General features: G+C 39.0%; 1 protein-coding gene across 1 annotated transcript in view; it reads left to right on the top strand.

Annotated features, from left to right (window-relative positions):
- The window catches only part of LOC145346413 (exostosin-1-like), a 184108-nt gene that overhangs the window by 150816 nt on the left and 17634 nt on the right, over positions 1 to 15658 (top strand). The window contains exons 4-8 of the mRNA XM_080193577.1: positions 2971 to 3090; positions 6880 to 7012; positions 8330 to 8448; positions 9477 to 9572; positions 13649 to 13738. Of these exons, the coding sequence (XP_080049703.1) occupies positions 2971 to 3090; positions 6880 to 7012; positions 8330 to 8448; positions 9477 to 9572; positions 13649 to 13738 (558 nt within the window). The remainder of the gene's footprint in view (positions 1 to 2970; positions 3091 to 6879; positions 7013 to 8329; positions 8449 to 9476; positions 9573 to 13648; positions 13739 to 15658) is intronic.

The raw sequence follows: 15658 nt of genomic DNA, 5'->3' as shown, positions 1-15658 counted from the left end.
GGCATGAACATGTGTGGGGGTTACCTTTGACCGGAAACCCAAGCCGGGAATCAAACCCAGGCCCTTGGAGCTGTGAGGCAACATGGGTGACATAATGGTTAGCAGCGCTGCCTCACAGCTCCAGATACCTGGATTCAATTCCCAGCTTGGGTCACTGTGGATTTTGTATATTGTCCGTGTGTTTGCTCCGGGTACTCCAGTTTTCTCCCTCAGTCCAAAGATGCGCCGGTTAGATCGATTGGCCGTGCTAAATTGTCTCTTAGTGTTCCGGGATGCTTAGGTTGGAGGGATTAGTGGGGTAACTATGTGGGGTTACGGGGATAGACCCTGGGTGAGATTGATGTCAGTGCAGACTCGATGGGCTGAATGGCTGCTTTCTACATTATAGGGATTGTATGACATACTGTGACTACAAAAGCAGGTCAGAGGCTAGGACTCCTGCAGCAAGTAACTCACTCTTGACTCCCCGAGGCCAACCACCTACAAGGCACGAGTCAGAAATGCGATGGAATAATCACCATTTGTCTGGAGTGCAGCTACAACAGCACTCAAGAAATTAGCAACATCCAGGACAAAACAGCCTGTTTGAGCACCCATCCACAACATTCATTCCCTCACTGTTGCACGTTGGCAGCAGTAGTATGCTCCAGTTCTCAAAGTGCACTGCAGGAACTCACCAAGCTTTCTTAGCACCTTTGAAATTCACAACCACAATCATAAAATTCCTACAAGCCATTTGGCCAATTGGGTCTGCATCAACTGTCTGAGAGCTTCTTTACCCCCTGTAACCCGACATAGTTAGCACGTAATCCCTTCAAGGGGCAATTTACCTTGGCTAATCCACATAATCAGTACATCTTTGGAGTGTGGGAGGAAACAGAACACCTGGAAGTATCCCACACAGGCTCTGAGAGAACATGCAGACTCCGCACACAGTCACCCAAGGCTGGGATAAAACTCGGTTCCTTGGCACTGAGAGACAGCAGTGCTAACCATTGTGCCACCACGCAGCCCATCTAGAAAGAGAAGGGTGGCAGATATATGGGGCACCACCACCTAGACTTTCTTTCCAAGCCACACTCTATTCTGAATTGGAAATATATCATTATTCCTTCACGATCGCTGGGTCTAAATCCTGAAACACGCTCCCTAACAGCGCTGTGGATGCACTTAGACCATTGAGACTGTACCAGTTCTCTAAGGGCAGTGCAGATGGACAATATGCTGGCCTAGCTAGCAAAGCCTGCATCCCATAAATACCTCTTGAAAAATGGACTTTGTTGCACTTGTTATATGTTAAATAGGATGTTGATTTCCAGCCAATGTATTTTTAAGAGTAATTGAATACCTCTATGCAAATAGAGGAAAATAACCAATTAACAAAACTTTAAAAAATATTGTATTTTCTACGGTGGATAACAAATATTTATAATAGAAAAGGCAAATTGGCCCATTTTGTATTCATTTTATTAAGAATTTGTGATAAAAGTAAAAATAAATTACTGTCAATTACATAACAATTGTAGATAAATTAGTTTATGGGAGTGCAAAGTTCTCGGTTCTGTTTCGGTTCCTGCTGATATTTTCTTTGAGTCTGTGACAAACACGTTAATGTCCCATGGTATTGGTATTTATGTCACTGATAGCACCCTATGGTTATCTCTGCAGTCAATTACTGTTGTATTAGGAAAACCATTGTCGCTGTTCCACCTGACTTGAGTCTGACATTTAAGCTACGTATTTAATAAGATTGCTTTTAGCCTATAGTTGTAAAAAAACGATATTACAGTTTTGTGGTAACTTTAAGACCGAGTGCGATATGAATCTGAACTAAATATTTGTAAATTTTCTTTTTAATTGGACGTGTCAGGTCACATGTAAAATAATTTGGACTTCACAAAGGACTATAGGTATTGCAACTGTCTCCGTGGAATTAGTAATGCGCTATAATTATTTGGAGAATTCTGTTATGCTTACTTTGGTGGAATAGTTCACGAACCAATTCTTTCCTAGTAATTACATTCAGTACATATTATCTCACAGATGTTTCTATATTGCATTGCTCCAGTTGAGAATTTTCCCAGCTGAAATTTTATTTATGTAACTTAATGTTTCATTAGTTTAGAATTGTCATTTACACTTCATTCTGGATCATGTTACTGCAGGAGGCCAACTATAGACTTCCTGTGTGTCATTCATCAAAGGTTTTTAAAAAGCTGTTAAATATCAAACCGACAATTTCACATACCAGATGATTATACATTTCCTTAATTTTTGTATTCATCAAACCATCTGGATCAGTTGAATTTTGCCATTAACTTTGATCCCAATTAAATATCTTTGCAGTTTGTAAAATTCAACCTTTTGAAAAACTCTTCACAGTGCTGAAAATGCTCCACATTTGAAAAAGTAGTCATGAAGTCCAACCTCTGGCGATGATTGTGGGTATTACCCAAACTGATACACCTTCCATTCACCACTGCTCATCCCTCTATCCCAGTGAAATACTGGATCAGGATCCAACGGGATGGGGGATTATCCCTCTATATCCTGTCACCAAATGGTACATGCTGTTTCTCTTTAAAAATTAAGTCTCTTTCAAGCTATATTCATGTCAATTGAGATTTGCTACCCCAAACAGAATATGTCAATAAATGCATACCAACATTTAGTGCGAATATACCTGCACAGATCTACATATTAACCCAAATCCTTTCTGTTCTGCTGGTTGAAGGTCTAATTTGCACGGTAACTGTTGCATGAGTGCTTTGCAAATTCATTACTGCAGTGAAGCAGATGTGTTCTCTAAATATTATGTAGAATTATTCTCCAATTAATTAAAAGGCGCACATTTTCTGTCATTGCCCATTGTTCATTGTTTCATCATATTGATTGTATTGAATGCCAGAGTTGCTCTAAGGACCGACTGTCGTAGTCCTCTTTTCTATGTTTCTATGTCTTGTCTTACAGATACCTTCAACAATAAGATCTATTAATCAGGACAAAATCCTAGCACTTAGGCAACAGACGCAGTTCTTATGGGAAGCTTATTTTTCTTCAGTTGAGAGGATAGTATTGACCACATTAGAAGTGAGTATGACTTGGGTTTAATGCTTGCCAATTTGTCCTTTAATCCAACAATGAAAACTATACACACACAGTCAAACAGAAAATGCTGAAAAATTTCACAGGCCTGACGGCATCAATCGGGAGAGAATAGAAGCAATGTTTCGAGTCTAGATAACCCTTTTTGCTCTCAGCTCTGACAGAGATGCAGTGGAGACTTATACTGTGGGGGTAGGGGGAGTGATGGAATCAGACAAAGGGAATATAAATGAGGATACAGAAGGCTGCGAAGGTGCTACGAAGTGTCCATTAAGTGATCAGAATGCATAAATAGCAAAACAGAAATGCAGATTGTTGAAGCACTGCCTGAAGAATGTTGTCCAAAGGAGGGGGGAGGGCCAAGGAGGAGAGCTGGAATGAAAAGTGAAAAAACGGAAGTGAGAAAAAGAATGATAAAATGAATGAATAGGATGAAATGAAACAAAAAGAAATGGGGAAAGAGAGTTCATGCTTTCAAGTTGTTGAACTCAAAGTTCAGTCCGGAAAGCTGTAAAAATGCCCAATCAGAAGCTGAGATGCTGTTCCTCCAGTTTGCACTGAGGTTCGCTGTAACATGTAAAAGGCAAGGTCAGACACGTGGACAGGAGCAGGGTGGTATGTTGACTTGGCAAGTGACAGGAAGGTCACTTTTGGTCTCTTTGATGTGGAGTAGATGACATTGGGAGCAGCAAATGCTCAAAAATTGAAGGAGGTGCATGTGAAGTGCTGCTTCACCTGAAAGGGGTGTTTCAAACCTGGGACCATGAGTAGGGAGTAAGTAAAGGGCCAGGTATTGCACCTTCTACAATTGCATGGGAAGGTGCCATGGGCAGGGGGTGAGGTGTTGGGGTGTGATGGAGGAGTGGACCAGGGCTTCCTGGAGAGAATGGTCCCTGTAGAGTGCTGATTGGAGGGAGATGAGATGATGTGTTGAGCAGTGGCACTATATTGGAATTGGCAGAAATGCCAGAGGATGATACTTTGAATGTGGAGACTGGTGGGGTGAAAAGTGAGGACAAAGGAGGGCCGTATCCAAGCTCTGGGAGGGAGGAGAAGGGGCAAGAGCAGTGGCTCGGGATGGGTTGGGTGCAGTTGAGAGTCCTGTCAACCACAGTGGATACAAAACCGCAATTGAGGAAGAAGGAAGACGTATTGGAAGTGCTATTTTGGAAAATGACATCATCAGAATAGATGCGATGGAGGCAAAGGAACTAAGAGAATGGGATGGAGCCGTTATAGAATGTGGGATGTGAAGATCTGTGGTCAAGGTAGTTGAGAGTCGGTGGGCTTGTAATGGATACTAGTGGATTTTTATCACCAGAAATGGAGACCGAGAAGTCAAGGAAGTGTCAGATACGGACCATGCAAGGGTGACAGAGGGCTGGAAATTAGAAGCAAAATGTCTAACCCTGAAATCTTGAGATAAATAATTTCCATCGGATTTCGACACCCACTAAACACCTACGGACGGAGCTGATTTTTAGATTATTTCCCATTTTTCCTGATCAAGTTGTCTATGATGAATTTTTGACTTAATCTGTGTAATAGCAATGTCAACAATATATAGAGACATAGAGATGTGTAAAGCTTATCCAATTCAACATCATTTAATCACTTACCTATCCGTGATGTAAATTGTTGACAATTTAGATTATTTATGTGTGGTGTCGTAGGGTGTGTGAATGGTGGTGTTTGTGCTCTGTATAAAATCTGGAAATGCAGTGATACTAATGTGTGGATTGGATTAAAGAAGATTTGCAGCTGAATAAATTATATACACTGTGCTATACTTAATCCCAAACAACCTATTGAATGGAAGAGAGCATTAAATATTTTAACTTCTGATCCTTCGGAAATCCTTGGTAAAACATCTTCATGTGATTTGGCTTGTCCTGCAGAAGCCACAAAGAACATAACAACACAAAATCACGATGTGAAACAGTAATTTTATATATCCATTCACTTCATTCAAATAATTTCACAATTTTGCAGCTTGTTTGAAATAGGTATTAAGATGGCTTGAAAACCCATTATAAAAAGCTTTTGTACTCTTCTAAATTAATCTATTTTAAATATGAACAAAGTATTTCTCGTGCTGCTTTTTGCCAATTATCTCTTCTCGTGATAAGTTGGCGGGATACACTACAAATATCAAAATTACATATACTCATGTGGGATTTTAACATACTAGATCAGACAGTGCGTTATCATCAGTGGCCATGTGACGAACTTCTGCTGTGTATCCTTTAAGATTAAGTCAGGATGTTAAGAGTTAGTGCCCTGTGAGATTTGAACTCCTAACAGACTGACCATATCCTCAGGAGCCAAATAGGCTCGCTGTGGGGGTTTCACAAGATTAAAGATTCTTAGAAAACCTCGTTGGTTGCCGAATGTGTCAGCTTATTTTCCCTTACTTCCCAGGACACCTCAACTCCTAGTTGCAACAGCAATTTATTTGTACTAGTTTCAGTTTGCTGTTCACGATGTGGTCTGCTCAGTGGGGAGACCAAATGCAGGTTGAGGAGAGGGCTTTGTGGAACACTTGTTCAGTTTGTATGCGTGACACCAATCTTTCAGTCACCAGTCACAGTATTTCTTGATCTTGCTTCCACTCTGATCTCTTTGTTCTTGGCCTCCCACACTATTCTAATGAACTTCAAAGTACAACACATCAGAGTCTTCAGGATTCAATGTGGGAGTTTGAAAATTTAATATAACTATTGTTCCCATTTTTCTGGTCAACAGTTGTTAATGATTATGTTTTTTCCATTAATACTTCCTCTCGAACCATCTTTTGTTTCTTGTTCCATTACCATCCACTTTTGCCTTATAATTCCTTTAGTCACTTAAACTCTCCCCATCTCCCATCCTAATCACAGTTCTTTCGTTTTGCTGTTTGCTCCACTACCAGCCTCTTCCCTACTTCTTTTCATCCTTAAACTGTGTTACATCGTTGGCTTTTCTTGTTTTGATGAAAAGTCATCGATCTGAAAAATTGACTTAATTCTCTCTCCACTGATGCTGCCTCGCTTGCTGAGTATTTCCAGTATTTTCCATTTCTTAGTTCAGATTTCCAGCATCTTCTGCATTTTGCTTTTGTAAACTGTTTGAGATGACAAAGCCATTCTATCTAATCATCTAAATAACTTACATCACGCAGATTGCAGTGGTGTAAGAAAGTCGCTCACCTCCATCATCTTCAGGACTAATCTCTTGGAAGAATAATACAAGTGCAATCAGTGAGAAGCATAATTTATTTCTTCCCTCACCTTCATCCACACTTTAGCCTGTAGCAAAATGGTTGCATGCCAAATATTTCTTTAGCTGAGATTAACAAATTCTACCCAAATTGGGAATCCTGTCTGGAAATTTGATTTCAGTATGACTTTATGCTTTGCTCATTAGGTTATTGAAACAGATTATGTCACGGCCTAGCTAAGACACTAGACCGAGTTGTTAGTTCATTGAAGATAAACAAAGCTTACATTATCTTTGTAAATCAATAATTTAGTGTAATTTTATCTTTCAGAATCTTTTAATGGTATCTTCAAACAATGCTTAAATGTGATGTTGTAACATTATTGTAGCTGCATCGAAATTAACTATACTTGTTCCACCATTCACCCGGAAAACATTTTGTATGGAGTTATCCCAGAAACTCTACAGAGTAGATTGTGAAAAATAATGTTGACTGTTCAGTGTTTGCAAATTCATAATCATAGAGTCACAGTCTCTGTCTGGAAATCAGTTTTGCTGACTATATATTTTTTATAGATCATTCAAGACAGAATTCTGAACCATATATCTCGCAATGGCTTAATTTGGAATAAACCTCCAGGAGGATTATTTAGCCAGCCACAGTATTCTTCACATTTAGGAGATTTTCCTTTTTATTATTCTTATCTAGGTAAGTAGAATGCAAATGAATTCAAGCTTCTCTGTTGGTAATCCTTTACACGTTGTATTCTTTTCTTATACAAAATATAATACATATTTATGCTTCAAAATTTATAATGCAATGCTTTAATCATACTGTAAAAATAAGATTTGAATCCGAATGTTAAATTACTTCCTTGTAGGACAATGATAGGGTAGACAAACATGCTAAAATGAAATTTCATTGTATGCTGGCAATCTGCACTGATTTAGTGCAAAAGAATTTTATGAATGCAGCAATAATTAGAGTTGCAATCTTTTTTGTTTTGGGTATCTCCACATAAATATAGTGGGAACCAACTTCTGCATTATAAAATAATTACTGATTCAAACTGTAATGTTGGAATTCCTTTTTATTTTGGTAGTTCCAAAATGAAGCTACAATAATGCAGATAAGTGATTTCATGATCTTGCGTTCTTTCACAGTTGTCTTTACCTAGAATTTCAATGGAAAATAGAAAAGTTTTTAATGTACACGGTATCACTAATATGTAAATCATCCAATAATTTATGGCTTGAGAGAAATACCCTGAAAGTTGTGAATCGGCATAAATTATGCCACTACGCCATTGGCTATAAAACAGGGGCTTGCAGTTAATTGCTCCATGAGTTCTAGAAATTACTATATTTGGGCATTATTTAAGAATTAAATTTGCTTTAATAGGTGAGCGCTGGTACTTAACCAAGTATGGTTAAGTCAACCTTTTAATGGTGATAATTATGCTTCTATAATGTCACTGAACTTTTCTGACCCAGAAAGAAAATTTCAAGTTTAATTATTGCAAGAAATAACTGCTTCCTTTCTTGTCCTTTCAGTCTCACTTTCCTCTCTCTGTTCCTGTTTTCCTTTTGCTCTGTTTCTCTGCTTGTATCTGAGTTTACTCTGTTTTCCTCTTTGTTTCTTTTCCTTGATTTCTTTCTCAATCCTGTAACCTTATGGGCCACGTTGTTCACCAGGGTCGTAAAAGCCCCATTGATCTCGGCACACCATTATCAGCTCCGTCTTCAGCAATTTGCAGCGTGCAAAGCTTTTGAGCTGAAGACTGGGGATAAAATGTCTCAGTCAACAGCATGCTGCAAAATGTCCCACTCCAAATTTTGACTTATTGGAATGGGTTTCCTAATGTAACTAAACAGCATCTACAAGGTTTGGTGATCTATATGTAGCATACATATTGTCAAATACATGAGTTAACTTCATACCTTAGATTTATTTACAAGAGTCAGCAGCTTAAGTTATTTGAGTTATTTTTTGAATTTATCTTTAAACTCCTGTTTTTGGTTTCAGGTATAAAGCCTTCATCTAAGTTTACTGCCGTTATCCATGTAGTGACTCCGCTGGTTTCGCAGTCACAGCCAATATTAAAACTCCTAGTAGCGGTAGCTAAGTCCCAATATTGTGCCCAGGTAAAGTGACCATTTTTGATTACGGTGAGAATTTTTTTTAAGAAGCTGTGGTGGAGATTTGTGTGTTATAAAATTCTTTGCCAGTTTTCTTCTCTGCCCTTCTGGAAAGCATCCTTGCTGCAATTCAGTTTTACAGGTGTGAAGTGCTTTACTAGTTCATTACCAAATTGACCTTTATTCACGTTTGAGTTTTGATGTCAAGAACTTTTTGGCTGTGGTGTTATCACAGTTCTGTCATCTCACAGATTGATTTTCCACGTTGTGCGAACACACCCCATCTATGTGGTTTGAAAGTAATCAGGCTTTGTAATAAGGGCTGATTTGGTACTTTTCCATCGTGGTTCCAAACTTGTGGCTGTCTCATGAATTATCACGCTCCCGCCAATGCAGCAGTTAAAATCGTCTCATTCAGAACTGACTGGGAGTGCAACCTAGAACTTGCTGCTCTTGTGGGATTTGACTGCTTACTGGGTAAACACACTTGTGATGAATAAATCATTAATATGGCGACAGGCTAAAAAAAGCTATGGAAAAGCTATGTTGCTCCATATACTACAGTATCTGGATGTAAACTGATAATAGACCTACTAAAGAAGTTCTTATTTCTTTTGCTGTAGTTCACTAAGTTTTGATTGTCTCCGTATGTTCATGCATGCACATCGTGACACTCCATGTGTTTTTTGTCGCCCCTTTTGAATTGGAATGATCTTCATAGAGTCGTGCAGCATAGAAACAGGCCCTTCGGCGCACTGTCTATGCCAATTATCAAATGTCAATCTATACTAATCCCGTTTACCAGCATTTGATCCGTAGCCTACTAATTTACCCAAAACATTCTTTTTAGTTCTGATCGTGGAACTATTGTAAAGTTATGATTTACAGATAAACGGCTGAGAAATATTATTTTGAAGTATGTAATTGTGTTGTCAATGAATAGTAATTTATGGAACAAGGCATTTTAATGGGCATTAACTTAGTGGCAATGTAAATTCTGTTTATTAATTACAACGGTGCTTGGTTGTTTGCAGGTTATTGTGTTATGGGACTGTGACAAACCTTTGCCAGCCAAACACCGGTGGCCCTCCACTGCTGTCCCTGTACTGGTAATCGAAGGGGAAAATAAAGTAAGTTTCTTTAGGCTGCTCGATTTATTTTCATAGAACGCTTCAATTCAGTGAGAAGATTGCAAATAGGATTTGCTGATTTCGATACCATAGTGTACTTCAGAAAATAAGCTTTGACATCTTGCCGAAAAAGTAATTTGAAGGGACGAGAAAGGCATGCACATGATTCAGAATTTAAAGATAAAGTACCCTTAAATATGTGTTGATAGCTTTTCAACTGTATAGTAATCTTTGTCTCTGGTCCAGCTCACAAACTACCTAACATCCTCACTCTAGCAATTTTTATGTAGAGAGAATGTACAATGAGGAAGGATCAGTGGATGACAAAAAATAAATTATTAAGTGGCATTGGGGCCAGTAATTTGAATCCCAGTAATACTTGTGGTTTAGGGTCTGTGTCATGAGTGATTTGTTATAACCAGAATCCTCCTTGCAAAGTTTAAAAAAAACTTACAGGGTAAATTTTTTGTAATTTTGTGCAGTGATCACACAAAGTAGCCTCTTCATCAAAAAGCAGTCCGAAATGTGGCTCACACGAAAGTACACAAAACCTGTGGAGTGAATCAGTAACAGTAAAGCTGTGGTATCAACTAGACAATGAAGCTCAAATTCTTAACCCATACTGTCATCGATAACAGCTTTTGTATTGTGAAGTGTGCCGGCATTTTCAATTTTGTGAACCGTCCCCTCTTTTTTTTCTTTCTCCTGCCTCATGACGATGATCTACCACTACACGTAGGAAGTTCCAACCCACACTATAAAAAGTATAATATGAATTTTGATTTATGATGCAAGTGTGACAGATAAGACTAAATTATGGAAACGTTTCAGGGTGTCCAAAATTAAATCTATATTCGACTTCTAAAATGATCTCATTTTCAATAAAACCCTTTTCAGTTTAATGTTTAAGATGTCTCCACAGTTAATGCAATGCCTTTCACCTGTGTCTGCAATAGCATACTGCAGCTACAGTTTCTGTGGCAACCTATACAGAATTCCATAACGGTTTTCTGTCTCTTATTTCAGTTCAGCCGAGATGTCTCTCTTAGAAGCACCTTGGCTTTTCTTTTTAAAAAAGACCAATTTCAAAGTGTCCATATTGTATCTTGAAGGTTAGGAACTTTGACTTCAATTTTGCAAACCAGTTAAATAGACTCTCTCTCTTCTAAAATAGTTCTTGGAGGACTTAAACTATGCAGCAGGGACATTGGAATCGCTACGCGTGCCCTCTTCTTCGCCCCTTCCACGACCATGACTCTACCCGTCCCTGCCCCTTTTCTGCTTCATCCATGTCTTTATGGTCTCTGCGCAGTTATTCCAGTGCACGTGATTTGCTGCTTTCTTGCGCCTTACGTGAACTTCAGCGCACCAACTTCATTCGTCCATCACCCCTGTGCTCATTGACTTACGTCGGCTCCTTGTCCAGGAACACAATTTTAAGTTTCACGTCTTTCTTTTCAAATACCAACAATGCGTCAGCCCTCCTTGTCTCTCTAGCCTCATTCAGCCCTACAAGCCTTATAAATTTTTGCATTCTTCCAATTCCGTGCTGTTATGCACCCCTGATTTTCTTTTGCCCTCCTCATTGGGAAGCTGAAGGCACAGCTACCAAGCCTGAAGCTCGAGAATTCACTTCTTTAAACCTCTCTACTTTTCTCCTCTTTTAAATCACTTAGAACCTACCTCTTGACCAGGTTTACGGTCATCTAGTTACTATGGCCAGTAAAGAGATGACATACTCCTAACTATCGATATACAAACTTTATTCAATGTGGCCTCTTTGTATTAGGGGATTTTTGGAAAAGAAAAGCAAAAGTGTTCCAAAGATGGCTGTCAGATGTATATTCAAAAACTGTCTAATAGAGGCAAAAAGGCACATCCCAGATGTGAAGGTGTTAACTGTGCGTATGACCATCAAGAGGCATTGAACTGCCAATATGAGGAATCACAGGGTAAGGCAGCAGTGTTTATCCCTTTGTAACCAAAGCATCAGCAGATAATACCAATACCTTAAAAGAACTAGAGGCTGTAACATCACAGGTTTTCCAAACCTTTTCCTTCTCGGATCCACTAATTCAGCAAACTGACCTAATAATGGGATTGCAAAAAATGAGCATTGTGACCAGCAGAAAGACCATCTCTTTGAGAGAATCCTGAACTTTAGCGTACAACCTCAGATGTTGAATTTACCTGAACTACCCCTCTGGAATGAAGACATCTTCATTAGGTCTACGTATTGTGTTTTCAAAAACAAGTCAATCACGTGAATTACGAACTACTCTCTTTTGCTTCTAACCTGTGAAAGTGAACTACTGTCATCAACTACTGTACTTTCCTTGAGTCTGTTATGTCATTATATGTCTGAGTGAGGGCCAGGGAGCACCAGATTTTAGGGCTGGCATTTAAGTGAACAATCCTTTTTATTTAAACTTGTGAAGAGCTTGCTGCTGGGCTTTCAAATTGCCCACCCACTTGGAAGTTAAAATGTGCCCACTTATCTTTCTGTCAAAAGCTTGCTGACTGCAGATAAGTGGAAAGAGAACAGGGATTTCAACAGTTATTGCTCACTCTATTCATATCATCATTTGTGTCAAAATTTGTTCGATCATCCCCGTAAAGTGGCCTAGGATATTTTACTGTTATGTTAACATGTTGTAGTTCAGAGCACCTTTTTGAGCAGTAAATCGTTTTTTCAAAAATTATATCTCTGTACTCTAAATTCTGGAGTATACATAATACTCTCCACAGTGCAGTGCTCCACAATGCTGGAATGACATGGATGGATCAGGTTTTTTTCATCGTTCAAATATGCAACATTTACTTTCTATGGTCTGTAATCTTAAGTAAATAATTGTTATCATTTCCCTCTAGAGAATCTAATGATACATTGACAGTTAGTTAGAATTTACAATGTGACCTAATGGACAAAAGGCATTGCATTCTAAATCCTAGAAAATAAAATGCCACTGAGTTGAATTCGTGGATCTCAGCGTAGCCAGAAATTGAAATGCTTCAATGGTCTCTTGTGTTCCTCAGATAGGAGGTTGGAAAATGAGGGAGTTCCACACTTTATATGGAACAGAACTAGATTTGTTGGCGACAGTCAAATAGCCTATTTGCATTCACCGTCTAAGTATGCACAAGATCAGAGGAAAGGCAACTGAGTGACTGCTGGTGCCCAAGCATCTGTATTTTAGCAGAGTTCAATTTCCTTAGGAGTCATGTTGAGAAAAATTGGGGAAAATTATATAATTAGTCCCTCATTCACAGCTTTCTGGCGAGATTCTTATTTTCAAAAAATATAAAACTGTTTAAAAACTGAAGTACCAAGAATAACCATTTCACAGTTTGCACGAGAACATATCTGGTGGAAATCCAAATTTGTCGCTCCTTTGTGCCTCAATTAGGGCTTGGTGGCACTTAAGGATGGCAGAATGGTTAGCACTACTGTTTCACAGGGCCAGGGACTTGATGGGCCGAATGACTTCATTCCACACTGGAGGGATTCTACGATTGAGACTAAACTTGATTATCAACACTGTACACGTTGTACCAGGAATCCTATTATTATATGCAGAAGTAAATTTAAAAGAATATTGGCTTACATTTGATGCACGTGTTTAAAAATTTGTTGGAAATGCCGAGCATTTAAAGTTCCCAAAATTATGCAGCTGCATGGGGCACAGCAATTATAATGACTGTTGTCATTTGTAGAATCGAAAGGATGCTTCCTCTTCATGGAGAAAGCCAATGTGCAGTTTCCTACGATTGCCAACTTTTAGTAAATCTTTATCTTGTGACTTAAGTTAAATAACGTTACATGTTACCACTTGTTTAGAATAATTTGGCAATGATTGATAGATTCTGTCTGCATTTTGTGTGAAGGAGATACTTTCTGGAGATATGAGGAGAACACAGCTGTGTTTAAAATAGAGCCATCAGCGCTAGAATGTGTGAATGTAGTTTCAGCAGAGATGTTATCCAATGCGTGTGATAATATCAATCTGCACTGGTCTTACGTTTGCCACCTTGAAGATGCCAAACTAGTTATCCACTTTTTTCTGCATTATTTGCAGGTTATGAGTAGCCGTTTTCTTCCATATGATGCCATCAGTACGCATGCAGTGCTTAGCCTTGATGAAGACACTGTTCTTTCAACCACTGAAGTAAGATATTTGATTATATTAAATGTATTAGCTCAGTTTGTAAATGCACTGCCGTGTTTGGAAAGTCTTGCAGATCAAGAAGCGTTAATTGCCGTGCATTGAGTCAGCTGATCTCATCCGAGGTGGAGATGGGGGCGCTGCAATTGTCTTCAGTGCACCTGTGCTAAGGAGAGAATAATTGAGCTAAGATTCCTGTTCCTAATTGTTATTAGGTGTCCTCTACTGGAAAGCACCTGTGCAGGTATTGAGCAAGTCAGGATTAAGCTAGGTTGAGATGTTTGCGATTACCTGCTGACATTTGTTGCCTATGCACTTACACACAGTGGTGGTTAGGAAAGGATCCTTGGGTGCATCCAACATGTCACTCTCAGCTATCGATGCCTGCTGCATCACAATATAAACATGTACCAGTGCAATGAATTGTCATTACTGAACAAGATTTGTTAAATGTTCTATATTTAAAGTTATATTTAGGATTTATAATTTGTATAACTTCAATTTCTAGAGACTGTATGAATGGTTTACAAATACGTTGGGCCAAAGGCAGCTTGTGGCAAAATTGAGCAACGTAGTCATGTTGCATACATCCAGTTTTGCTGTTAATTCTCCTCCAAATGCAAGGAATGGTCTTTGCAATTGTCAAGCTTTATTTGAATCATAATGAAGTTTTGATAGCAAATTTGGAACAATTCATTGCAGATTTATTTTGATTCTGTGTCACTCTTGCAATGAAACTCAGTTAAATGGACAATATAATTGATAAATAACATCCTGCACACCAGAATTTTCTTTATATCTTCTGTAGAGTGAGATTTGGAGAAGCATTTTATGTTGGAGCATGTTTATCACAGAGAATCAAGACAGAAAAACTTGCATCTTGTAAGGGAAAAGTGTGTAAATATCTAAAACAGGAAAAAAAATAAATGGAAAAGGCAAGTTAAGAAATTGGTTTTGGATAGCTCTGTCGAAGAATAGGCACGGACATCGGCCTGGATTTTAACGGAGTCAGGCTGACTCGAGAGGTGTTTTAAAATGGAAGACCCAGCCACGTCCTTCCTTGTCTCCAAAGAATAGAATTATGGCAGGCAAGGGCTTTTTTTTTTAAAGGGAATGGATCTGCCAAGTAGAGAAATTTACCATCTTAAGCTTCCCACCTCAATGGCAGAAATTTCAGAAACTCAAGAACTGCCACCTGGCCAGAGAGTGGTAGCTGAGAAAGAGCTGACCTTTGAGAAAAATGCACCATTGCTTGATCTGTTATTCGCAGCCACCAACTCAGATCCTGGCATTGTGTATATTTTAGAGCAGTGTGTCCACTGACTTGCCACAGGTATTTCTATGGCATCAGCCTTTAAACCACGTGCAGTAGCTTCAGTAGAAAATGTTTTGCGCGTATTCAATACAGGTAAAGGTATTTTATATGTATACTTAATAGGCATCAACCATCATTCAGTGATTAAGAAAGCAAAACAAATGTGTATTCAGATCATATGCCCAACGACATTTTTAATTGTACATTTATCAAAAATGCAATTAGTCAAATCTGAATTCCCAATTAATCATACGCGGCCAATGGCTAGAATAGTGGACAACACTGGACTTTGGACCGATGAAGACTTTGATGGAGTAACCTATAGGAGAAAGGGCTGCTTGGGTGCATTGGGAAACTGCCATTGAGCCTATTGACACTGTCAAAGAACATGGATGAATCCACCTCCAACATGGTACTGAACTAGGAGCCTGTCATTCCCAGAATCACACATCCAGTTGTTGTGCAGAATCTGACGGCAGATGCCTGAACTCCATTGTAGCACAGGTTGAAGCCACCGATTACTGCAGTGGAAGCTGAGAGAGATTTCTGCTTGTCGACGTGCAAGTCGAGCTTGGTGCCATGCATACTTAGATTATGGCCATTGTGGC

This window comes from Carcharhinus amblyrhynchos, chromosome 8 (genome assembly GCF_965287045.1).
Source record: "Carcharhinus amblyrhynchos chromosome 8, sCarAmb.v2.hapA, whole genome shotgun sequence".
NCBI lineage: Eukaryota > Metazoa > Chordata > Chondrichthyes > Carcharhiniformes > Carcharhinidae > Carcharhinus > Carcharhinus amblyrhynchos.
This window is presented reverse-complemented; position numbering and strand designations above follow the sequence as displayed.